This window comes from Etheostoma spectabile, chromosome 10 (assembly GCF_008692095.1).
Source record: "Etheostoma spectabile isolate EspeVRDwgs_2016 chromosome 10, UIUC_Espe_1.0, whole genome shotgun sequence".
Classification (NCBI taxonomy): domain Eukaryota; kingdom Metazoa; phylum Chordata; class Actinopteri; order Perciformes; family Percidae; genus Etheostoma; species Etheostoma spectabile.
This window is the reverse complement of record NC_045742.1, coordinates 13,877,663-13,905,320: the sequence shown is the minus strand read 5'-3', so window position 1 is coordinate 13,905,320 and position 27,658 is coordinate 13,877,663. Positions and strand designations below refer to the sequence as shown.

The 27,658-nt window shown below is 41.2% G+C and overlaps 2 protein-coding genes across 3 annotated transcripts in view; one reads left to right on the top strand and one right to left on the bottom strand.

Annotated features, from left to right (window-relative positions):
• Positions 1–27,658, bottom strand: part of mrpl11 (mitochondrial ribosomal protein L11) — a 43,484-nt gene that overhangs the window by 7,161 nt on the left and 8,665 nt on the right. Inside the window, exons 2-3 of the mRNA XM_032528098.1 lie at positions 18,833–19,011; positions 1,396–1,491 (exon numbers count right to left, since the gene is read on the bottom strand). Of these exons, the coding sequence (XP_032383989.1) occupies positions 1,396–1,491; positions 18,833–18,955 (219 nt within the window). The 5' untranslated portion in view covers positions 18,956–19,011. The remainder of the gene's footprint in view (positions 1–1,395; positions 1,492–18,832; positions 19,012–27,658) is intronic.
• On the top strand, positions 3,199–14,923 carry tmem265 (transmembrane protein 265). 2 transcript variants are annotated; one of them, XM_032528097.1, is made up of 2 exons: positions 3,199–3,652; positions 11,193–14,923. In XM_032528097.1, the coding sequence occupies exon 2, from the start codon at positions 11,195–11,197 to the stop codon at positions 12,257–12,259; it is 1,065 nt and encodes a 354-aa protein (XP_032383988.1). In that variant the 5' UTR covers positions 3,199–3,652; positions 11,193–11,194; the 3' UTR covers positions 12,260–14,923. The 2 variants fall into 2 exon arrangements, with proteins under 2 accessions (XP_032383988.1, XP_032383987.1); XM_032528096.1 differs by lacking the exon at positions 3,199–3,652 and adding an exon at positions 5,850–7,413.

The following is a 27,658-nucleotide window of genomic DNA, read 5'->3' as shown; positions in this document are numbered from 1 at the left end:
GCACATCTGCTTTCCTGCCTCATTCACTCGCCCTTTCTATCCTCCCCTAAGGAAAAAAATTAAAATACTCTCTTCAGCCTCAATGAGTTATTTTGACCCTTTCCTTTTAATTAAGATTCCCTCCCTGACCTTTATTTACTAAAACGTGACACACAGATCCAATCAATAAATCATCTGAGGACAGACGCCTGGCTCATCGGTTATTTGAGACATCAATACAAAAAAAAATATACAGGACAATAAACTGTAGGCTGAGCTGAGAAGATACCACTGAGCAGGTGATTTGTCATCAGAGTCGTGTTATCTAACAGCAATGACCTTTCAACAAAGGAAACAGAATTTTTCTCCATCTATGGAAAAGCTATTGGTTGGAAAGGTCCGATGTGTCGCTGTTGTTTCCACCTACATTATAGCATCTGACAGGCAAACTGGAAAAAAAAACACATACAAAAGACGGAGCGAGAAGGGGAAAAATAGTGTAGGAACGTTATGGGAGCCTTCATACTGAGAGTTAGATAAGCGGTGTTTAGCATAGCATAAAGACTGGAAACAGATGTCCAAATTTAAATAAAAAATAAGCCTACTAGTACCTCTAAAACTCATTAATTAGCTGGGTCTATCTTGTTTGCTTTAGCTGTCCACATACATAAATTGTTGCCTGGCAACCGTTGTGACAACAAGACACCAGGAGGTCACTGCACCCAGCAACTATTTGCCAAGAAATGTCAAACTCTTCCTTTAAAGTACGATAAAAGGCACGGCGAGAGGTGCTCAAAGCTACGTTGAAATATGAGAAACATACAGTTCGTCTCAGAGGCACACAGTAAACATCACACGCAGTACAGTGTGAACAGAACACTAACAACCACCAGCAGATGGCAATGATGGTCAGCAGCGAGGCACCACGTGTGATTGCAGAGCTGTTGCTGCATATTGCATATCAAAATAAATTCACGCCTTTTAAAGGATTAGGCTTCCCCTCCCTCCATCACAAACCTCATTACAACACACATTTATTCCTTCCATCACAAACCTCATTGAAACACATTTGAAACAGCACACAAAGAGGTGGGACAGGGTGTGGGGGGGGCGTGACAAGTCACACAATGTGTGGTTGTGTTAAATAAAATCTACAAGCTCATAACACCTCTTTTCTGAGTAAATCACGTTTCTTGCATGCACTTAATGCTTCTTGACTCCAAGTCCCTTTGGGCATTGCTTCATTAATGACTGCAAATGGAAAGGCTTACTTCGGTAGAAGAGTATGAATAATGAAAGTGCTCTGGTAATGTTATGCAGGTAGTGGAATTAACCACAGTCGTGGGAGAGAAGGGTGCTAAGTGTAAAGGGTCAGGGATGGGTTAGAAAGACTGACAACAAGCCTCACAAATGCACCTTCACATGGATCTTGACTGGGAGAGGGATGCCCTCCTTTAGCTCCTTGGTTTTCTCATTGAAGTCCTTGCAGAACTGCCCAATCGGGATTCCTCTCTGTTTGAGAAAAAAAGGGAAATAAACATGAGAAAACAATGGAGAATTGCTTTAAAATGTATGAGAAGAGTCACAAACATTGAGCTGAACGTCACTCGTGTCACACTGTGCTGCCAGAATACAAATGCCTGCGCTGCTGTCAGTCAACAATCAATCACAAAACCTCCAGGTCTGACTATATTTTCAGACATGAGTAGTTCAGGGAGCGGGCGTGTGGCGGTAAATAAATATATCCGACAGGTGTGTGTTTATTTGTAATATTTTAAAAGGAGACATTTTCACACTATACACCAGTAATTGTTATATTTACACTGCGATGCATCTGCATGCTTGTGTGTGTGAGTGCGTGTGTTGCACGAGCTATGACTGAATGCATGTTGGTGATGAATGAGCCTCCCATTTTCCAGCTCCTGCAAGGCCAACCAGAGTGAAAGCAAAATGGATGGGTGACATTAAGTCAACACTCGGCCAATGCTGCTCCTTTGCACCATTCTTCTTTGGAGCTGAATTTAGAGGCAAAGACTAATAAAGAATCTAATTATTACTGCCGGAATTTATACTGACCTTCTTCAGCCATCCTTCCCAAAGGCAACACACTGATTGAAATGTTCATTTTATACATTTTATTCAGTTTAATGGACTCGCAAGCTTCTATTGCTCCACGACAGAGCAGAGCCCTCAGTTTCTAATAAAGGATCTGATGAAAAGTCAGTCATCCTTTGACATTCTCCAATGACAACACGAAGAAGCCATTCATTTAAATTTAACGGAGCAGAAAGCTCTCTGAACATCATCTCTGCTAAAGGCTTTAAAAGCACCTGATGAATGCTAATCAGCTGTTGATCTGCATGACCCCATCACTTTGGGTCAAAAACGCTCCTCATTACTCACTGGAGTTTTTATGCTAACACAGATCCGCTAACACAATCACAAAAAAACTGATTGAAATTTCAACACATCACACAAGACCAGACATGTTATGGTTTCAGAGCTGATTGGTGCTATTTGAATAACAATGTGCTACTAATGAAATGAAATGCAGCGACGTCCCCGGAGCCTTCACTAGGCTCTACCTTCCCTCCCCATCCATGCTTATTAATAGTAATCCCATGTCAACCTTCTACCCATGCCCTTCCCCCCCTCCGCCTCCCATAAAACAACATAGCAAGGGTAAACAAACGAGCGGGGGAGCACTGAAGGAAAGTCTAATTAAATATGGATTAGTATAAAGGCTGTGATGTTGCGTATGAGTCAAAGCAAACCCTCGGGCTCTGCCTCACATTTAGCTCCCATTCCTTCCCTTCTGTTCAGCCCATGTCGGATAATAATCTCTCCCACCGTCTCGGATAGCCCTTTCATGCCACACAATGCCATGAAAGAGCCTTCCAGCCCAGCCGGAGATAATGCCTGATGCTTCTAAAATGTGTTTAAGCATGGACGGCGAGACATTATGCAGACAGGGGAGCAACTGTTCTAAAGATAGACACAGGCAAATAATTCGAACGGCCACCCTGACAAGATAGTTCTGCTAAAAAGAGCTAGAACAAATTAAAAAAAAAAGGCTTAAGTGGCAAATAAGACACAACCCACTTGGGGGAGGCAGAGAGTTTGCCCATGAGCTCTGCATACAACTAAGTATGCACCAGAGACACGTCATATTTTAATCAAGCTGTACCACAGGAGTCCAGGAATCTGACTCTGTGGAGATTGCAGCGTGAGGAAGTTTTATACTGGCCTCGGCTACCAACCAACCACGGTGGTAATTGCAACCACAATCTTTAAATGTGGCAGAGGGCTTGGGTGCCATGAAAGCAAGGTTCGAGGTTGGCTCCTTCAACTTTGCATGACATTTATCAGATAGAGAGAACTGGAACATTCCTGCCCCGGCCAAATCGCTAACCCCCCTCACTGGATCTGAGCATCTAATCATTCTAGAGTCCGAGCTGCTGGATAAATCCTCTCTCTTTCACCATGACTGATTAGAGCCGGGCGCCCTCCAGTATAAAATGGCTGCAGCCCATCACCCCAGGCAGGGCCTTCCACGCCGGCGTGGGCGAGGACATTCAGCCGCACATCTTCAAAGACTTTTGAGATCCTGTGCACCATGATTAAACGCTAATCTAAGAAGATATTTCTTGCGTCAAATCCAGCAGCGACAGTGGTGAGTAATTGCTATGACCCATTCAAGATCAGCCCGGCAGAGTCTTATTACTCGTAATTATGGGAGCAATTAGGCATTTGCAATTAAAATCTGGGAAGTGTCCATTTGATTTGACCCATCCAACATATTCTCTGCAGTCTTTTTTGACACTCCTTCCGTGTTAATGTGATTGGCCTTTCAGCTTCACTAACTCTTTTTAACAAGATGTAGCACTGGTGTGGTAGGATGGGGTGTGTGTGTGTGTGTGTGTGTGTGTGTGTGTGTGTGTGTGTGTGAGAGAATGGAGGGGTGGATGGAGATACAGGAATGGGAAAAGAGAGAGACAGTTGAGGTGTATTAAAGCTGTCAGAATGTGGCCAGTGATCGTCGTGGTCAATATTTGAACAACGAGAAGGGGTGTGTTTAACCAAGGTAACAATGGGGGAAGAGACAAGTAAAGCGAAAGGCCGCAGGAGGTCCTCATGAATATGGGTAAGTGTGCGTGTGTGTGTGTGTACAGTATGTTTATGTATGAATACTGCAGGCTGATTTCAATATGACAAGACTATCAGTTTAAGAGTGGATATGTGTGCATATTAAGCTGCCAGGGATTGCTGACGGTGAGAAAGTGTTCATTCACTGTGGTTGCAGGTGTCTCTGCATCTGATAGAACAGGGAAGAAAAAAGAAATAAGGGAGAGGAAAAGAAAGGGAGTGGAGAAGGAGAAAGAGGGGTGAAACAAAGAGACGGGGGGAGATCAGAAAGAGAAGGTGAGTAGGTCAAGAGAAAGTATTTTGCTTATGGAAGCGTGGCAAACATGGAGATAAAGCACACAGATGCAGGATAAGACCTTGGGGCAGGAGGCAGGATTAATTGCCCCTGGCACATAAGGCCACCTAATAAATTGCCCCGGGCGATCGACACAGTGGAGGGCTGCGATACGGTGACAAAGGTGTTACAGTTGAGAAAGGCTGGTGGGAGGCGAGGTTAATTAAACTCCTCAGTGTGAAACACTCTCATTCATTACCTTCATTACCTTGTTCATTTAATCTGCTTCGCTGTTGGCATTTTATCACATTCAGCACCATAGTAGCGTCATACAGCTGATTAGGTTTCATGTTATACCCCTCAGCTGCAGACGGGGTAACTGAGAGGCTGAAAAGCAGGTCAGTTTAGGTCCAACAGACACAGATGCACACAGCATAACAGCACAAAATAAATTGAGTTCACAGTGGACATGCATTTTACTGGATTTTCCACCCTGGAATCAGTGGATTAGTCTTAAAAGTGGAAAGTGATAAGATTTTCACCCCCCGTCTCCAGTGAACTGTGCAGAGGCCAATATCTAAAGGGCTGAAGAGCACTCCTTGCACAATCATGAGTGCAGAACTGACGGAGCGCACCTAATTCTGGGCCTCATCGTAATAACAACCAAAACAAGTCAAAACTTCTTAGCATTGTTTTCGCTGTCTGGATCTCTGCTTAAAATAGAGGCGGCCTTCACTTTTTCTGCCTGGCACAAGAAGAAGAATTTGCCGTTTGAGGGCATGGTGAAAGCAAGCAAGCGAAGGGTGAAACAAAATGGATTGCATCATGACAAAACATCCCATTTTCAACTCCATTAGGTTCCCCTCACAGTCTTGACAGTGTTGTGCTTTTTGCCACTTCACATGATTAATCACGTGTGTAGGCTGCAGCAGAAACACAGGAGCCTGAACTGCAGGCAGCTGAGGCTCCACACTGGAGATGTCTGAAAAATCACAAGACACACTGACAAGTGGAGGAGAGACACACAAAGAAAGAGAGTCAGGGATTGGAATAAAGTCAGACTGAAACAACAACTGATAGCAGATAATAGTGAATTTTGCACACTAAAAGACGTCATTCAAAAGGGAACTCCATCAATGTTACACTTCAAAGTCTGTTTGCAAGTACCGGGAAGGATTACCGCATATGTGAAAAAAGTTGTATAAAGACTTATGGCTACAGAGGGCAGAGCGCAAAATCGGATAAACTGCACAAACCAAAATCTCAGACTGCTGGTGGTCAGCCCCGGGTCTGATGTGGAGCATGACTCAGTGTTGACGCCTTTAGCATTCTTGGGACAGTCTGCAACCCCGTGTGTCCTTCCAAACTTCCCCAATCATGTTTGAAGCAAAAAGTGATGACTGCACAGTACTGTGGACAGCCTGCCCGCCTGGCTGCCCCTCGCTCTCTGTCTGTCTTTTTTCCTCTCTGAAAGTGAGCCAGTGGGCAGAATGACCTTCAACCACACCCACAGGGAACACAAACAAAAGAGAGGGGACAGTAGCAGAATGGAGAAGAAAATGGGATAAACATACAAGCAGCAAAAAGAAGCCGGATAAAGAACAAAACAAAAACCCACGCTGAAGTGAGGAAAATGGAAAATCTCTCTTCTCTTGGAAGCCAGCGGAGCGCAGAGCTGAATCTGACAAGAAAGATGACTCTCCTTCCTTTTCCCCACAAGTCTGATTAAACCTCTCACTCTAACATGAACCCAGCACAGAGAGCCACAGGAACAAGGGAGCTGAGGACCTGAGCCTTTGCTAAAGGTGCAGATTGGAATGCCTTCAGATACACTTGAAGGAGCCTTAGGAAGAAGTGACGCTATGAAATTCCTTAAAATCCCAGCTGTGGCTGACAAGGGAACCAAAATTAAATTCTTAAACCAGAAAAGCAGCCAGCTCTTTTTGAAAACAGTTTCCAAAAGATTAATTTTCAACTAGATCTGTCGCAGAAATTCCCAATCCTTCTGTTTAAGCGTGCAGTAAGCCGGCTGTAATGAGTTCATCCACAACAGAGGGATGATTTCCTTGTGTGACTAAGACAGTAAGTAGACAGAAGGAGGTCTAATTAAAGTTGTAACATCTGCCTTCTGAGCCCTAAGTGTGTCTACAGGCAAGCGTCTTTCGCTCCACTTCCTCCGCTCTTATTTCAAATGAGGAAGGGTAAACAAGGTATCCGCCTGCTCCCACACAATGCAACTAATCTTCTGCAAGTGGCATCATCATAATTACCATAACCAATGAGTATACTGTAACTGGGTGCTCTCAAAGATTCATAGCATCTTCCAGCTTAACTTCCACAGCTGCTGGTGGAGAAGAGGAGGAGGAGAAACTGAGGAGGGTGGGAGGGCTGGAGTGGAGCACGTAACCTGCTTACAAATGAACACCACAACCAAAGTCGGACAGCGTGAGTGAGTTTCTGCTCTCGCTGTTGCACCGTTCTGCCTGCTCTCGCATGAGCCATCTTCTCCTCGGTCTGCGGTCTCCACTTCTACGTTACGCTGATGCTCCACTTGTGACACACTCCGCACAGCCGGAGCCCGCCAGAGCCGCAGCAGCGAGCCCCGCACGGCTCTCTGCTCCCGCTGCTGCGTGAAAAGATAAACCAACGGCAGACCGCGACACTGCGGGAGGTGACAGGTCCAGATTCAGATCGAGCCTCTGCAATAACCACAGAAACATCGGCCATGGCATATCTGCACAGAATTTGATACTACAAACTCGGGTCTGCTCGGTGTGGCAGTGGCGAGGACTTTCCACTCTTAACAGCCTCGAGATGAGCCTTCCTGTGGAGCTTGGCTCTATACAGACACCCGGACTGTAAGAACAAGACTTTATCACCGAGCCTGGCTCATCAACGACAATAAAAGAGACTTTATTGGTCATCGACTGCGCTTCTACTTGGAAGAAAAAGCACATTACTCGCTGTAAATCAAGCCAAGAGGATCGAGCCTAAGTGCAAGACGAATGGTTTGGGTAACTAAAGCTTCACTTTACTAGCAGCCATGCACTGGTAATCTCACAGTACCTGCTGTTAACAGGGCAGTTATGAAACAGGTGTTGCAGAGAAGCGGAGATTATTTCAATTGTCAGAGGATGCAAGAAGTCGCACTGCATGCTGGGCCAGTAATGATAACCCTATTTTCAAGAATAAAATAAAAACGTGGTAACTCGGTCCAAAAAGCAACACAAATCCCCTCAGACAACACTTGGGCTGTTACCTTACAATTCAACAGATGTTTCAGTCATGTGGCTTTCAATCTGGAGAGGGGATTTATTCAGCAGTGCATTATCAGGGATTGCACACTGCCTGGCTCTCTATTAATTCATTAGTCTGCACATACCGGTAATGGCTTAGGTGTTGTCCTGACGCCCTTGGTGGCCCAGTGGCACATGTGATAACTTGTGGAGTATCTGGTCTTTGACGTGATTTGGAGCTCTGTGGGGCTGTTCATAGAGATGAACTGAGTGGAGACAAATTAATCTTTGCTCTACATGTCTGTCCACCAGGAAATGGACCAATATTAATAGAAAACAAATGGAAGTGGCAACCCCACCCATTGCTTTATCTCTGTCATCACAAGTGTGTGTTGCAAATAATTTGAGTTTTTTGTTTGTTTGGAAGATTACAAGACACTGTTGCAGATGGAGGGAGAACAGTGTGCACATGGTGTCACACAAGATTAAAGACAACAAGTGGGACGAAAAGGTGGGTGGGGGATTTACAGTGCAAAACACAACACATAAAAAGGAACAAATCTTTCACCTGCACACTATTACATGCCATTACTCATGCTTACACCAAAATAGTTGGCCTCACCTTGTCAACAACAGTGTCACTTTCCAGACAGGGGATTGATGAATTTGGTCATTATTGATGAACAGAGTGGACACACGGGCTGTCATCCCAGTCCCTCACTCAGAACAGAATAAATTACACCGCTTTGACAGGGAGTCAACTCAAACACAAGCTGAGGGGGAGATTTCTAGGGTGAAATGTAAGGCGCAGGTGGAATATCTTTAGAGGCACGACCTCGAGAAAAAGCCAGCTGCAACAGTGGCTGTAAAACTTATCCATCCTCTCCCTCTCTCCCTGCAGATAGGGTTTATTCTCAGAGAAAGAAAAAACAAATTTAAATTCCAATATCCTCTCAATCTACAGCTTGGTGAAATTCATTCAATTTCCGGGGGAACAAGTTGCAGTAAGCGATGAGACAAAAGGCTCCGTAGACAATCAGATATTACGAATGCTGGCATGATCCACGCCTGTCCTCCCACCATGCCTCCGAGCAGAATAATCAGTTGAGATCGTTCCTCTCCTCATCTCTTTGATTCATCCGTTTCAGACAAACTCTAATGTCTGGGATATTTCAATAGCCCTGGTGATGAATACATTTGGATTCATCCAGGCCGGGCTGGCGCTTGAACAGCATGTCTTCATATAAGTGGATGGAAGTCACTTTATATCTACATTGGAGTCTTTTCTTCTTCATCACTTTCACCCTCTCTCCTCCTGCGCTTATTTATGAACTATTACCATCACGCAGTAACACTTTATTAGACATGTGGACAGCCAAGAGGCCTATTAATTTTTCACTTGCAGTCATATATGCTCCTTTTCCACACATACGTACATATACATATATACATACACACATATGTATATATTATTAAATATATATTATATATACAAACATATATGTTATGTGTATATATATACACACACATATATATATATATACATAACACCACAATATAATACAACTATACACACATATACATATAATATATAACACACACACCCACACACCACACACAACACACTATATAAACTATATATATTACCACACACATATATCATAATATACACACACATATATACACATATATAATATATATACACACACACACATTATCACACATATATACATACATATATACAACACATATACATATATACACACACACATATACATATATACCACACAATAATAGATATACATACACATATATATACATATTCACATTATAATATAATATACACATACACATTATATTATACATACATACACACATATATATAACACTATATGTATACAACATACATATATATATACATATATATACACATACATATATATATATACACACATACATCAACATATATATATTACACATATATATATATATATATATATATATACATATCTACATATACACATATATATATACATATATACACATATACATATATATATATACATATACATATTACCATATACATACATAATTACATATATTATACACAATATATACATAAATACAATACCTATACATATATTACACATATATATATATACATATATACACATATACATACCTATATATACATATATACAATATATATATACAATATACACATATACATATATATATATTAACACATATACTATACACATATACATACCTATATATATACATATCTATTAATACACACAACATAATACATAATATATATAATTTGTATGTAGTATGTGTATGTGTGGTATATGTATATATAATATATATATATATATATATAGATATATATTATATATATATATATCTTACCAACAAACAAACACCCACACACCCACACACACACACACACACACACACACACACACACACACACACACACACACTATTTTACCCAGTGGAGTTCCTCAGCCCTTTTCAACAATTCATACAGACAGCACTGAGGAGACGGCAGAGCTCCTGTTACAGTGAAGGAAGTGATGTGCCTTATATTCAAGATATCAATATATACTTTTCACTGGCAGATTTTTTTGGAGGCTGCAATCATGCCGACAATCTCTCGCTCGATCACGCTGAACTGCTGCCATTACAACACATCTGAGCTGGTAGTGATTTTATATTATAATGTCATCGATCCAGTTGAGGGGTTGACACCCCCGCGTTGCAGATAACAGACAGTCCACTGGTCTGAGCTTTTCAGCTAAATACGATAAAGAGACCGCGGTTTGATTACACTGTAAAGTCAATGATCATTTCTCACAATATGTCAGTACTGAGGTTTACACTGTCCGTGGGTGAAACATGAGCTGCAACAAAAAAAAGAACCCTCACGTTCAGCCAAATTAGCATTGCTTACATGCACTCATACAGAGCTACATAGTGTGTACACATTATCCAAACAAATAGCAAGTTATCAATATTCATCTGAAATGAGAGGGGAATTTGAAAGATTAAAGACTGCAGCACAGTATGAGAATAAACATGGCACACTATAGAGGCAAAGAAAAGGCTTTGACAGGATACCTAGCTGCGCCTGAACACAATTAATTAATAATGAATAAGACAAAAAGAACAGAAACAACAGCAAAAAACTCAGGGAAAGTCTGAGAATCAAAAAGAAGCAAGGACATTAATGGAAAATAAAGATTTAAATTCAAAGAGCTTCAGAAAAATAAACCCCACAATTTAACAGGCTTCTCAGCTTGAGCAGCCAGGGTAGCTGTAGCTCTGGCCAAAGATGAAGGGGGTTCACTGCTTACTAAGCAGCCAATGTCTTTAACCATAGCAACAAACATCAAACTATTTTACATTTAGTTTTGAATAAGTGTTGGGAACAACGAGCATGTTCTTATCCTGCAAATCTGTCAAGGACAGATGGCCCTGTGTGGAGCGATGTGAGCAGAGTTTGAATTCTGTTGAACCGACTAACAGCTTGCATGTGTGTACATCTCTTTCAGGCATGGTGCCCACGCCCCAGGTGTGCGTATCAACCCTGGTCACAGTGAGCACGATGGCAGTGGTGGACCTCTACCTGCTGGAGCAGAGCATGCTGGGTGCTCGTGGTCTTCCAGGACCTAGCATGTGGCAGTGTGCTGCAGTGTTGCTCGGTGATGTGGGCTTCCTGCTGGCGCTGCGCTTTGTGTCCGCCGGTGTGGTGTCAGAGGCGCGATCGCCGCGTCGTGGTTTTGCCAACGCCCTCTGGTTCCTGTTCCTGTCACTGCTCCAGCTCAAGCTCTTCTTTGTCTGCCATAACTACAGGCAGGAGCGCCGCCCGCCAGATCCGCTCGCCAGGAAGACCCTGACGCTACTGCTGTCCATCTGCCTGCCCTCCCTATTTCTTATCCTGACGGGAGCTGACCATATGACCCCGCAGCGCAGAAAGCAGGAGGTGCGTGGCCAGCTCTTGTGGGTTGTGGTGGACCTGCTGGATGTGCTGGACCTGCAGGCGGGACTATGGGAAGCCCAAGGCGGGGCTGCAGCGGGGAGTGGAGGGGTCGTTGAGCAGAGGCTGCCCATTTGGGTGGAAGGCCTTGTCTTTTTTTATTGCTACGCCCTCCTGCTGCTCTTGCCCTGTGTGGCTCTCACAGAGCTGGGTGCCACTGGCCTGCCAGGACAGAGGGGTCCCCGTAAGGAGGCTCTGTACCCTTGGCTTAGCTTGGTCACTATCAATATCTTCACCCTGGCCCTGAGGGGCACAGGCATGCTGTGGTACAGGGACCCCCGTGTGTCCACTGTGTTCCTGGGGAAGAACCTGTTGGCTCTGGCTGTGAAGCTGAGCTCAGCCTGGGAAAGACACAAGCAGGAGCGCGGTGCTGCAGGTGCTGGGACTGTGGCCGGAGCAGAACCACGAGACTTGACCCTGCCAAGCCAGAGCTCAGAGCAGGGAGAGGGCCAGGACCAGGGGAAAGCTCCTCCCTCTCATTATCACACACTGTCTCGGTCCCAAAGCCACTCACTCTCCCACGTCAGCATGGAGCCCACAGAGACGCCCTTAGGACCCTCTTTTATCTCCCACGAACTTTAGAGAGTCACAATAAAAAAAAGCATGTGCTTAAATCAACACTTAAAAGTCAGACCAGCAGAGCCAGTATTACATTTGTATCGCGTTTCAGAACAACAGTGATAGGTCTAATGCAGAGCTGTGGAAACGCAGTTGGCAAGCTTGGCTTTACGCACATTTTGTTGTGCTAATAACTCAAAATGCATTGCTGAGATTTGTGGGAGTGTATTTTTTAAAGTGATCACTGTGAACACATCTATCAGCCTGTAAACAATATTCCAGAAATGTATGTTGAAGTATAGGGCCACAGATTTGTTGAATTTGTTGCATTCAGTCCACGGTTTTAATTATTGCATTGTTTTACTGCATTACTCCATTTACAGTATGTAAATGTCATTTTGGTTCACTTATTTAATTTTTGAGTTCAGGTCATGTGGCTTGTCAAAAAATGGAGACAAACACTTTTCTGCCATTAGATGCCAAAATACAGACTCTGACCTTTAGTGTACTTTTTTTCTTGGTCACTTTACAGGGACCTTTCACAGAAAAAAGGTTTCATACAGAGGAGTGATGATTTATTTCCCCCTTCCCACAGAGCCATGATTTAAGTCCTATTTGAATAGATTTGAAGGGCATGAAGAGGTAAAGCTATCCAGTTTTTCAAAATAAAAAAAGTAAAGTTGAGAAGAAAATAAAAATTGTAGCAGATGTTTTATCCTCATAGCCTATCTTTTTATACTCTCATGACATCCAAGATTTATCTTAAACGTCACCTGGAGATGAGATGTGTTTTGTGTTTTTAGAGATGCATTCTGAACCATCACATTTCTTTTAGAACCACTTTTGCTCTAAATGTTAAAACACTCTTGCAGCGAAGAGATTCCAACTTATTATGAAAGACACCGTTTCCATTAATACAATCTTTCAACTGTAGGGCTTAAAGATGGGCATTTGGCATCATCTTAATCCTATTGCAACACAAACTACAGTACAGGTCTATTTTACTACACGGTTTACAAAGACAGAATGCCATTGTAAGTAATCCCTTTACCATTTCAGAACATATTTAAAAATCATGTTTTGTTGTGGTCTGTACTTGTTTTAAAGTCTCCGTCAGTCATTTTCAAGAAGTAGAAAAACTGTCAAGCTGCCTCAGATTATTAAGAGTTCACTTTTTAATTTTATTTGAATTATGGATGGAGCCTTTTATTCACTGTTTGGTTAACGTGTGGGTGTTGTAGTATTTGGTCATCATGGGATTATGGGTCAGAGCAGCAGGTGTAGAGGATGTACAGTACAGTCAAGTGCCTTGTTTCCTCATGAATCTACAAGCCTCTACGTCGTCACGAGGTGTACACATTCTGTGTACCATGTGGAACTTGGACATATGCCATGTGTACACTGTGAAGTTATTCCACAGCTGCTGTCAGCTACACCTCCAGGACAGAGTGTAAGCTAATAAAGTGTTTCATACTCGCCTAGTGTTGAAAGTTCATTGGCTATTATGTGGGAGCGTTATTGGCAGCCTATTACCCACATGGGGAAAAACAGGAGTCAGTCCTTATTTAAGGCCAAGAGGCCTTAATATGTATTATATATATATATTTCAAAATGTACATATTTTTGTCAATCAGCTCGCATTCCACAGTCACAGAAAATTGCATGTTTATGTTTTTTACGTGAACACGTTCAAGCAAGAAAAGGGTGCACTTCATGGTGCGACATGCTGACAAAAGGCTGTCATTTATCACAATTATGCCAGCGGCCCCATCAGCTTGGATCCTCTCGCAGTAATCCGCGAGTGTGCCGTCATATTGTCTGCCTTTAATGTTTAAAGAGAGATGGGGTGTGCCTGTCAAGAGTTGTAGTAAGTGTGTGATGTTTTAGAGTGAACTGGCTCTTCGCTCACAGCGGCTGTGAATGCACCCGCCGGCCTTGCCTCTGAGCTTAAATGGTCCTATTAATTGAAATTGAGGCATTTGTCAAAATGAAAGCGCTTATTCTCAGTGCTTTACGCTTGATTTACAGGCTATATTAACAGGATGTATTAAGACTAATGTACACACTCAGGCACAAAAAGAAATTCATTCAAAGTGTCAGTGGGGAATTTCTTTCCAGTTCAGAGAAACCTTTAAGGGAAAACCACAGAGGAATGACCACAGTAGTAGACCGCATTCAGCTCTTGCCTATCCTCTTACTTTCACCCCCTACTCCCTTGCTTACTCTACATTTCAAACATAAGCATACTAGATGCATTCCCTGTTGGGCAACTTCTCATGTTTCTATTATACTAAAAGCAGTGACTGCATAGGCAGCAGCCTCGGCAAATGACTACCTCCTAGAATTTTTTTTACACCTGTTAAGCTCTAAATACAATGCTCAGCATTTTCCCTCAGCTCCCACCGACTCTCATAACCTGCTCCTGAAGAAAAGTGCATGAGCCACTCACATTCCTATTTTTCTTTCTCCTCTTTACGCTTTCTCAGGTGTTGTTTTATTCTCCTCCATCCGCCTGTTCTAATTTCAATCCAGCTCTTAATTATTCTCCTGTACCAAAGCTGTCAGTTTCCCTTTTTTGTCTCCCGTTCCTTCGTTTATTTCTCTCGTTTGTTTAAATTTGCCCCACAGCCGACAGGCAGCCTACCTCTCTGCACTTCCCCTGTCAAGGGTGGTTAGTCAGAGACGAAGGGTAAAAAACGAGGAGAAGAGGCAGGCTAAGATTAAAGGGCCGGAGCCACTGCCTAAAGCAGAGCGGCTGCCGACTGCCATTTATTTACCGTTACACACAGTGTGAGCTTGATGGAGCACGGGAGCCCAGAGAAACCAACGCACACAACATGCCGCCCCGACAACAATAGCATCCAAAACAGTCCAAAAGGAGGCATCTTTAGACAAACATATGGCTTTGTTTCGCTCCGTTGAGCACTTGGTTACAAACCATCTCACCTCATTACCCCTGACATGGCGACAGCTACAGTATGCCTACAAGCTCACACCCACCTTCTCTGGCAGAAAGAGACACATTTAACAGACAGATGTCTAAATCATTCAGCAGAGGACACACCATCAGCCCCAAAGCTTTTGGGGAGAACTTCAAAGTATATTCTACAAGACGATGCAAAAGAGTCTGAGAAGATATGCAATGCAATACTGGTCTCATGTGTTGGGGTGACATCAGGTTTAAACAGATGATACCTACCTGGTCAATGTTTCTGATGCTTAAATAAAATGAAATAAAAGAACTAAGCTTAAAACAATCAGTTAGCTGATCGACAGGACATTAGTGTAACTAATTTAATCATGATTTATTTACATATTTGTCAAACCAAAATGCAACGGTTTCTCGTTCCAGCCTCTCAAACACACGAATGTGCTGCCATTTCTCTATTTCATATCATTGTAAATTACCGGTGTTCAGTAGAAGAATCTTTGACAACGAATGTTTACACGGAAGTGACCATACTGAATCCTTATTGTCACATACTGAGTCAGTTGCTTTAAGCAGTGGAACTCCACTTGTCAGCTCTGCTGTGATTCACATTACTTTCTCTTTTAAGTCTATTAAAAGACAGTGAAAGCCACAGAAACAATCATAGTCTGATAACTCTGTCGCTAAAAATGGGCTACTGCTACTTTTTTTTGGGGGGGGGGGGTAAACATGCAAAGATCCCACACACACTCCCACTGATGGTAACATATCAGCACTCATGTCACTGTGACAGGTTTTATATGATGTGAAAGACATTGAGGGATTTAAAAAAAAATGTATGATTGCTATTATCTATTTGGAGGTGCCATTAAAAATATTCCCCTTCTGTCAAGTTATGCAATTCTGCTATAAAAAAAAAAATGTTTTTGAGAACAATGTTGTAGTTGTAAAGCATTTTCTGTAATGCAAAATTACACAAAAAGGTTAAAGAAAAAAAAAGAAGTACATTTTTAGTGATATTCCTGAGTCAGAACGGTCTTACAAACTGAAAAACTTATAGATCTTTCGGGTTGAGTGACAGAGCAAGTTTCTTAATTCTCAGCTTCAGGGGATCTGAGGGAACTTAGCTCCAGTAGCTGAGGGGAAGGGAGATTTAGCTGAGCCTCAAATGTGATCAGTAAAAAATCATAAAATCAATTATAGCTACAACTAACTGGTAAACAGTGCAGCAGCGGTAAAATTGGGTTATTGTGGACTCTTCAATTGGCAGCAGTAAGAACCCTGGCTTCTGCATTTTCCAGAGGGAGTAAAAGATGGTGAAATGGGATGAGATTAAAGCATAGATCCGCCTCTCTATTACTGGATGTTTCCTAACTGTAAGAAACATAACTGTAACTGCTCAGTGTATTTATTCCTTATTCCAGTCACTGTCAAATATCAGTCCAAATTTTCTGACCATTATGTGTGTCTGCAAGACTTTTTTGAACAAGATGCCTTACACCTTAATTAATAGTTAATACTGTATTGATATCAAAACAATGCTTCACTGACTTTTTTGTCCACTTTGGAGCCGTGGAAACAAGCTTCAAACATTAGACACATTATCACCTTTAAAGTAGATGAAGCAAACTTGTGAGCAAACAGTTGCCTATTTACACATCCAGTAGATACGGAGCAACATTATTATTCATTTAGAGTGACCTGATGAATTTAAGTTCCATACTCATGTTTAACTTTGTTTTTGGTTTCACCAACTCCTGAGGGAAATATCTCTCTCTTTAACTGCTAAATGCTCCACTATGTTCACTAGCTGGTCGCTAACTGTCTGTCTGCAGTTTGGTGTTGAGCAAGTATATTTGTACAGCCGGTTTTTAAGATTATGGGTTCTGGACTGCTGCTTAGGCACATAAAAGGAGGTCACACTGGGCTCTGGGAAACTGTGATGGACAATTTTTTTTTACCTTCTCTAGACAGAATGATTAATTGATGATTAATGATTAAATGATTAAATGACTTAAAAGTACAGTACTTTCGAGCACTAAATCTAAGTCCCAGTCTGTCTAGGGAGTTCAGATATACAGTAATGAACCGATTTTATATCATACACTACCGGTCAAAAGTATGGGGTCACTTACAAATTTTCATTCCACTCCATACCGTTATAGACAGAATACCATCTAATCTGAGTGGGTGGTTTATCTTTAATGCAATCTCTACATTGCCCATTATCAGCAACCATTCATCCAATGTTCCAAAGGCACATTCCTTTTAATAAGCTGATATCATTTAAAAAAACTAACTAGAAAACATTGGAGAACCCTTTTGCAATTATGTCAGCACATAATGTAATCTGAAAACTGCTGCCCTGGTTAAAAAAACAATGCCACTGATCTCAGCTCTGGTATTCTGTCTATAATGGAGTGCAATGGACATTTCTAAGTGACCCCAAATTTTTGACCATTAGTGTAAAATTGTGCAGTAGGTGACAGCAGAGTATATCATTTTGAACAAAACCATAAAGCCATAACACTGTTACAGTACAGTCGATGTCGTATAAGAGAAATACGTTTTCAAATCATTTAACTCCTTTCTGTGATCTTTACATTAGCTTTTTCCTGACATTAATAATCATTTGTAGCTCTTTTCTGCCAGTTATGTTCACTTTTCTACTCTCATTCAGAGAATGTGCCGTCTTTAAAGTCACAGAGATGGATTAACAGTGAAAACTGATCTGGTTTCCAAGCGTGCAACAGTATTCAAGGCTGATGAGCAGTGTCCATTAAAGAGCCTTATTGGATCATTTGTATGTACAGAACAAGCCATAACATCCATTCAATATAGCAAAGGACAATAAAAGTTAAATAGCTGAATCACCATTAAAGCAGGACCAGACTGTACCTTTATAGGGTAAAATAAAATATAACTTTAACAAGATTTAAAACAATACACTTGTGTGATAAGAAACAAAGATGACGTTAAACGATAAACAGCATCAACAGTTACAAAAGGATGATTTAATTTACAATGAAAAATAATTCAGCCTCAGTCATTTTTATCCACTCACTCCAATCCATCTTTGTTCATTGCTCAACACTTGACAACTGCTGACTTATTTTATTGTTGTAATTCTTTCTAGTAGGTAGGGAATTGGCATCAGTGGTGAAAAAGTTGTAGTGGTACATCCCTGAGCAATAAAAAAGAAGACAACCTCAGCTGTCTCTCTACGGAGCAATTGAAGCAGAGAGAATTATACAAGAATTGAAGAGAAAACCTTCTCAGGTTCAAACTCGTTTCCTCGACTGGCTTGTAAAGAGTGAGGCTAATGTATAAGGACAGCTGCTGTGGATGGAGGTGTTGGTGGCCTGGAAACGGTGAGAAAATAGTTGCACACTGAGTGTGGCACCTACTTGCCCAGTGGAGCTGTGCGACTAGAATAAGAATGGGAATATGAAGAGAGATGGAGGTGGTGGTGGGGATGTACAATGGGCTGGCTGAGGATCACTATGTGATTGGCAAAGTAAAAATAGAGAAGGATCAGGTTGTGAGACCTGTGTGCAGAAAGTCAGCTGATAAAATAAAGCGCTGCTCCTGCAATTAAGGTAATACTCCTAATTACTCTGTTTAAACAGACACGGAGGAAGAAGAAGTAGAATCATAGGTAATTTTACCTGTCCCAGGATGGGGCCTAGTGGAGGTCCAGGGGCCGCTTGTCCTGACCTCACTATAGCCCGGATTACATTGTTGGCATCCAATTTCTTCACAGCCTTGGCTGCCTTAGAGATCTTTGACATTGTGTTCTGTCTCGAAAGCCTTAAATCTTCCTCCAAATCAACTGAGAATCCATCCACTGAGAAGAAAACCAGAAGAAAAAAACAAACAAATTAGCCTCTCATCAATACACAACCGCAACAAAAATGTACACGCTGGGCTTATTAAAACATCATACATTCAAATCAATACCGACACCTTCAGGGCAAAACCCGTGCCTTTTTTATTCTGCAGTGGGAGGAGTAATTAGAAAAATCTTTGCCTTCGATCGACTCAGTGAGAGCCACTTTCCTGGAGGTGTTTTGCAGTGTGGATCAGCAGCCTAGTGCTGATGCTCGCCGTGTTGACAAGCCTGAGAACTGGCAGGATTTAAAACTTCTTTCCCAAAAATCATGGGGTGCATGCCAAAACGCCTCTATCGCCTCACCTTTGTTTCAGATGTGTCACCACTACACTCCCTGTGCTGCGGCAGAGCTTCTTCTGCATCAGTAGAGGTCAATAGAAGGCAGAGTAGGGATATGTAACAATACTAATACAGGGGAGGGGTGGATGTGGCATCCCCACATATGAACGCAAAGAGGGGTCAGTCTTCCATTCCACCTTAAATGCATTTGCCAAATTAGCAGCCAATTAGTGGAGTGGGGAGAATGACTGGGGAGGCGGAAACACATAAAAGCAAGCCTATAATCCTCTGCTGGAATAAAAGTGATACTGACACAGCTGTAAAAAAAGATCAATGACTGGAGCCAAGGGACAAATACAAGTTTTAAGGTTGAGCCTTGTGATTCAGGGGAAACCTGCATTCAATAAAAAAACAAGCACTTGAGGGGAGAGAAGAGATCCAGCAATGATTCATTGTAGGCAACTGAGGGTATCCAATTAGATCAACAGAAGAGACAGTACCAAAAAGATATATGGGACCTCACGCTGTTTTAGAGAAACAAACGGGGAGGAACTGCTCCCAAGAAAAGCTGTGATTCTATCTGGGCTGCTGATTATCCAGCAGTCGTTAAAGTGCAACCACCATGAGGCATTATTTAGGGCAATAAGTTGATACGCATATTGCAGAAAGAGTCCCAAATAGAATTCATTTAGTTTGAATTCAATAGCTGTCTTCACAATGCAAGTCTCATACACTGCTACATCTCAGAGGTCAATTTCACGCTACTCAACCAATGTGTTCAGGTACTTCATTGGAGAAAAATGGTGTTGCAGTTCAGATCAATTTTGGAGCCAGTTAGAAAATGCAGAGACCAGTGTGCATTAAATCTGAAGTGAGAAAACCCTCTTCTGTTATCAAACAATAACAGAGAGACTCATGAATCCTTAACTAGCAAGCTGCAGAACAATAACTTAAAACAGCAGATTGAGTGGGGGTTACAAAAAGTATCAACTAATGAAATTACTTAGTGTACGTCCAGAGAGACAAGGCTGGACTGGAGTTTTGTGACCACGAGAAAAAAAAAGAATTAGGTCCAGCATCAAATGTTGGGTTTAATTCTAATTTGGAGCAAAGGGAATAACAGTTCTGCGAGTGGGGAAATGACAACGTCATGCTTTAATGCACTGCAACTCCAATCTCTGTTGAAGTATGAATAATAAAACTGCAGTTCCCTCGCAAAATGAAATCACTCAACGGGGCCGAGCAGTGAACGTTGAAGAAGAATTGACCTACATAAGGCATCACAACTGCACTGACAGTACCTTTTCTCGCAGCTGAATTAACATTAGATTCAAGAAATAAAGAAGCATTAACTGTGCAGTGGCGGGAAACATGATTCAAGGCAGTACAATAAGCCTCAATCAGAGCTGGGTTTTGCTGTGAATAATCAAATCAAAAGGTGCAGTAATTTAAAAGGAACAGACACAATTTTGAGCTGCCCTTTAGGCAGAATATTACATTCCCACAGCAATTACTGGCAACAGCGTCGCCGATAACACGGAGTACACAGAAAGAGCAATTTGTTTGGGCCGTGTAGAGTCGCAGCGTAAAATGCTGAAACATGCTTGATAAATGATGTGCCACAAAGCCAGTGTGTAAATTACCACCTAATAAGGAGGATGAGGTGAGTGATAATGAAAACCACAAATGTTAGACCATTTACAAATTCTCCAAATTGTTGTTGCACCCAGCAATTTCACTCCTTTTCCTGACATTTTAAGTTTAATGTATTCCTTGTCCTTGCAATTATTACATTAGGATTTGGCATCGTGTTTATCAACTCACGTTGTCGTTTTGGTTAATAAATCACCACCAAAATCCAAACTCTAAATATGAGCCGTTTTTTGGCCCATCTGTCTAGGAAATCTCTCCTGCTCCCTGTCAGACATCGACAATAACTATCTAGGATGGAAACGCAACATCTTTGACAGAGGTAAACATGTCAATAAAACTGAGCACACAGGGGAAAGACTGGGGAAAAATCCCACCTGTCAATGTGCAGCAGTCTACATAAACTGTTACACCTACTTTATCATCTATTCATTATAATGTGTTGAAATTTCCTTCGGGTTTTTTTATGAAACTGTAAACAGCTTCTGTGGTATGTTTCAGCATAATTAACCCTGACTGTACTGTGCAAGGATAAAGCTGACTTTGATTAAAGAAATTAATCAGTTTGCTATTAAAATGTGTGTTTAATTGCACTGGTGAAGCCCATTGCTGTTTGTTGTTTAAGCGATTAGGCTCTTTAGTTTTCATTAAGTAGACAAGTCAAACAGTAGCCCCAACATCAATAAATCCTCTTAGACTGATTTATTTACAGTTCAAGGTTACAGATATTGATCTTGCAAAAAATGACATGTTGAAACATGGAAGAAATGAAGAAAAAAAAAAGCTTGCGTTTTAAAGTCCCAGACTGTCCTCAATATGAAATATACCGACACTTCTCTTTATATCTTACACACCTTTTTACCGCAGTCGGATGAATAAAAAGATGAATACTAATTACTAATTGATTTCTCAGTGGGATCAGTCTTTGTACCTGCAACAACACAGAATCTAATCTGGTTCAATAACCTTTGTTCACTTTATCGGTCTTCTCATCTTTTTAACCTCTAAATTAAAACAGAATCCGTGAAGAAAATGAATCAAATATTTTTTAATAACAGATTTTGTGCTGCCACATGAATTATAGAATAAAAGATTATTATCTTTTCAAATTAACTCTCTGACAAATATTAATGTGAGCGTAAATGCAGTGTAACCTGTGGGTACCTTATGTGGTTGGTTTGTTTCTCTACAGCTATTCCTTATGTCCATCCTAAAGCAACTTTGTGGGATTGGGTAGACTTGTGCCCACCAGACTACAGCTAGAATTGCTGACTTGTGCTTGCTAAGGTTTAATACCAACATGGCTGTTGTGAATAATGTTACAATCCACATTCCATTCTGGGAGCAGTCTGAAGAAAGTTGTTCTCATCAGTTTTAATTGTATCCTAAATTGCAACACTGTTTTTTGGAAAATGTATATATATCATTGTATTTCTCATTAAGAACAGGGATCTTCAACAGGGGGTCAGGAAACCCCTAGGGGGTCCTCAGAGTCAATGCAGGGGTTGCGCCTAATAATTGTTATCTTTAAAAAAAATTAAAAAGCCCTCAAATTAATCCAACATATTATTTGCAAATATAAATCCCCACTGAGGATAGGCTTACTGGCCTATAGGTAAGTCACTAAGATAGTCATCCACAGATACAGTTCATCCTAAGGACTCACTGTGCCACATGTATGTTTAACATTAAAACATGATTTATAAAATCTTCCCAACAATTATTAGGCTATTTGAATAGCTTAGTATTCTATGCAAAAACTGTATCTGTAAAGGCTTTGGGCTGCCCTAAACCTTGTTGTAGGCCAAGTTTATTATGCAACTTTATTTTATACAATATATGCAGTAGGGGGTCCCCGCTCTATCTTTCTCTAAGTTAAGGGGTCCTTGGCTTAAAAAACATAAACTGCTTTAGAACATTGTGAACTGAACCCTGCTTTCACAAACAACTCACACGGGTCAAGCCAGTAGATGATAGGAATCAAACCACAAAACAATCCTGATCGGATTGTTTCACAACAATGGGAAACTGTCACTTTAAATCATGTGGTCAGGGTAAAAAAAAGTCAAACTATTGCTAATGTTAAACTTGGATGTAAGCTTATCTTCCTAGTTGTAACTTTTTCGTACGACCAACGTTTAGCCACGCTATCATTGGGATAGATGGATGGCACTGTCAGTTGGTCGTTCTACCAATTCAGACAGAAATATCACAACAACAATTGGATGGATTGCCTTGTTAATTTACACAGATATTCATGGTGCCAAGAGGATAAATCCTAATGACTTTGGTGATCCCCTGGTTTTTTGTCTAGCAAACATGAGGTTGTCATTTTTAGAGAAATGTCTTGAAAACTACAGAATGGATTGTCATTTTTGGTACAGATATTCCTGCTGTACAGGAATATCACACAGTGAATTGTACCAAAGTTGGCAATACCGTAATACTTAAAATACTTTGGTTTAAGACTAAATACCTGCCAAACTAATGACATTCCCATCAGCCTCAACTGTGTTTACGGCTAGCTTAGATGCTATTCTATGATGGTGAGCCTTACTGTATACCCCCTAATCAGTATTTTAGCGTCATCAAAATTAGCATTTTAGCATGTTGATTTTAGCATTTAGCTAAATGTACTGCAAAATACAGCCTCACAAAGTCACAAGCATGGCTTTAGTCTTATTTTACCATTTTGACAAGGGAAGGCAATGTGGCAATATACACATACCATGAGATAATCAATGTGTCCACCATCAGGGATTTATTTATCCCTTTATTTCTGGATATACAGTATTAGGCTATTGTGTTCAATGTTAAAAGTCAAATATATACTGACAGAGCATTTTCTAACATCTTTGGAGATATATTTACTTTTATTCTAAGGGTGGACAGTAGGGAGATGACAAGAAATGAATAGAGAAAGAGCGAGAATAATATCCAACAAAGATCCCTCTCCCAAATCCTGTTGCAGTGACTATATATATTATCTGTCCTAACCCCTATGCCACTACGATGCGCTGTGATAGAGTACTTTATCACCCACCCGGTGAACTGGTGCAGCACTTATTTCTATTTATTTTTTTATTTACTACTTTATCCCACTGTTCCCAAAGTGTTGCAATAACATGGTATTTATAGCTTAGCTGATAGATCACAGCCCTAATTAGGATGATTTTAGCTCATAAAACATTTACGCAAGCAAGCTTCTATCCTAGGTTATGTTTAAAATGTATAATCCATTACTTGATACATCTTTCTTGTCCTCGGGGACTAATTCTGTGAGACTCTAATAAGAACTGAAGTGTTTTTATTCCGGTCTCATAAGTGAAAAAATAAAAATAAAAAGTACAAAATTCTGTTTCCTTCTTTTTAAAGAGATAAAAACCTGTCAGAGCCAATATCCAAACAGAAACTATGATTAGTATTCTTTGAAGTTACAAGTAAAGTGACAGAATTCATTCTTATCTTCCAACACTAAAACTCTTGACAATCAGTTTCATTCAACTCTTAGTGTGGCAGTCCATCTAGTGGTGGCACTCACCTTTACATTTGATGCCGGGCCTTAAACGGAGAGACTATTTCACAGTAAGATAATGGTACTTTTCAGTGACCTCTGTGTCATTTCTGAGATAGCCAATGGCACCACTACAGGAACCAACCACCCAAAATAAATCTAGATAAACCGGAAGAAAGAGACTGAAGACAAGCTGAAGTCCCTGGAGTATAGACATAATAGAAAACTTTCATGTTTCTGCCCCTCTTTGCAGAAACATTTGTATACCATTAGAGCCACAATAAATGAATACATAAGATGACAAAATCTCTTAAAAGCACAATTAACAGCACAGGAAGGACTTGCGGTGACAGCCAGGGGATTCTAGGATGCAGTTTTCGTTAGATGGCACCACATTATGAATTTGGAGCTACAGATTAACTGTAATCGATGAGACTAATGCAGTGATCAAACAGAACAAATGTACTGGGCTGTGATCATTCAGAGAGACATATGGGACACTCTCTATAAGATTAAAAGATAACGTCAGATATAAAGTTATAGAAAGCCAGTAATGCCAACGCTGTTCCACTACATTAGTATTCACCCCATCAAACTCGGGCTCTGGAGCTATTGATTGCTGAATGCCAAGTGCTAAAGGCCAGTGAAATAAAACGAAGATCTCAAGAAGAGTCTGAATGATCTCACAAGACTGAAAATGGGAACTTGCATGACCTGATTTAACCAAGCCCTAAATCGGCAGGTCTTGTCTCTCAGAGCTAAACTGTGCATTTCAGAAATAAACTCATCTGTTGTTCATCCCAGTGTTGGAATCCTTTCTAGTGAAATACAATCACACTTTAAACCGTTTAACTGTCGGCATTTTAACCGTGTTTAAACCAGCTAACGTTACTAGATAACGCCAGGGTAACGTTACATGCTGTGTAATATTAGCTAGCATCACGCCCTGGGTTGTTTAAAAATTGCATTGCGATTCATTTTTCATCTCAACCAGTTGTGAACTATCACATTTAAATAGATTTTAACCAATTCACAATTCATCGTAACATCCCTGCTGGAGGGTGAACATTTTCAGTTTTCATCATGTTTTACACATCATTGCCATCATGCCAGACCTTTCTCCACAGCGATGCGGAGGAGGGTCTGGCTACTCCACATAGCATTCCGGGATGGGAGAAAAAAGTGCTGTGGTTTATTGGCATTTCTTTAAACCAATCACAATCGTCTTGCCAAGCACCGGGAAAAGCAATAGTGCCGCTGCAAAAAAGCCTCTGGAAGGAACTTATTTTGGTGAAAAGTGTACGTTTAAAAGTTGTTTTAGTCGTTCAACAGAAAACTTAGATTGGACAGATAGTCTAGCTAGCTGTCTGGATTCACCCTGCAGAGATCTGAGGAGCAGTTAACCATAGTCCTCATAAATCCCCGGGAGTTTAAAATTCCAACACAAACAAAACGGAAGGTAACGGACATCCAGCGGAATTTCCAACGGCAACGGAGCAATACCGGAAGTGGAACGTCATGGATATAGACTAGGCTGGATCGGGTACTAGTGAGTGATTCAATTGTATCTTTCTATACCGTTTCCTAGAATTTTAATTCCTGATTAAGTTTTGACCAAGGCATACAGCTTATTAATTAAACACTGATACTGAATCAGTAATTCTGTATCAAGACTGAATACGTTGGATCGGTGAATCCAACTTAATAGACCTGAAATCTGTCATTGTTGTTTAATATTACCTGGGCAATGATGGTTGATTTTTGTTTAAACATACATATACACTTAAATAAATGTTTTAATAGGATCTGTTTAATAAGTTTGTTGAAACTGTTCCACTTTAAACCCATCTTTGAAATTTGTGTACTGCAATTTCTAGTTACTCATCGGCTAGTCTTGCATTGCCAGACCTATCTCCACAGCGCTGTGTCAGTGCTTGATTATGCAAAGATAATCAAATTGCTATAACGTAAACCGCAAAAAAAGCATAAAACCCTCACATTCTAGGGGTGGGGGAAAAAAATCGATACAGCATAGTATCGCGATATTTCCCGTGGCGATAATGTTATAAGATACACAAACGCCAAGTATCGATTTTTTATTATTTAAACTGCACATGAGAATTAACTTTTTGGTAGTAGAATAATCAAATCAGTGCTTCTTCAGTCCACCAGATGGCGCTGTTTGTTTCTGGTGGGTCAGCGGGGTGACAGTCAGCGTGCAGGAGGATGTAGATAAAATAAACATGTCAGCGTCAGAGAGAGAAATCAGAAATGCACCGTCTGCATTTAAATCAAGGTTTGGAAATTTCGAATTTTTTACAAGGAGGGGACAACTGAGATGGTATGAGACATGCGATTTGCAAGGAGGGGTCGTATGCAAATAAAAACTCAGGGAAACCACCACATGAGGGCTCATCTCACACGCCACCACCAGAGTTAGCGTTAGCAGGCGGTAAGCTAATGCTAAACCAGCTCCGCCGAAACCAACCAACACTGGACTCACTTAGTTGACAAAGCTACCTCCAAATTCAGAGCGAGCGAAGAAATAACTCAAGCCATCGTGTTCATGTGCAAAAGCCTGCGTCCATACAACGTTGTGGAAAATGAGGGATTTTGTCACCTGCAAAAAACACTGGAACCAAGGTACGTAACTCCGTCGCGCCGCTTTTTCACGGATACAGCCGTACCCAAGCTCTACAGAGAAGTTAAACTCAAAGTTCAGGAAAGTTTAAAAACAGCAGAACGTGTTGCATTGACTTGTGATGCATGGACGTCACGGGCAGTGGATTCCTATGTGACTATTACAGCTCATTATCTTACAGAAGACTGGCAACTGCTGTCTCACGTTCTCCAAACCAGAGCAGTACACGAAAGTCACACCGGGGCGAACATAGCTCACCTTCTGCAAAATGCAGCACGAGAATGGGGGATTGCAGACAAAAACCTGGTGGTTGTCACCGACAACGCTTCTAATATGGCGGTTGCCGTTCAGTTAGCGGGACACCTCCACATAAAGTGTTTTGCGCACATGCTGAATCTGGCGTCGCAGCGGGCCTTAAATCTCCCAACAGTGGCCAGGCTCATGGGGAGAGTACGGCGAATAACCAGCTTTTTCAACAGAAGCACGGTGGCACACCACGCATTGGAGAAAAAACAGAT

Excerpts from the sequence above, each read along its gene's own strand:
- tmem265 (XM_032528097.1), top strand. The coding sequence starts at position 11,195 with ATGGTGCCCACGCCCCAGGTGTGCGTATCAACCCTGGTCACAGTGAGC.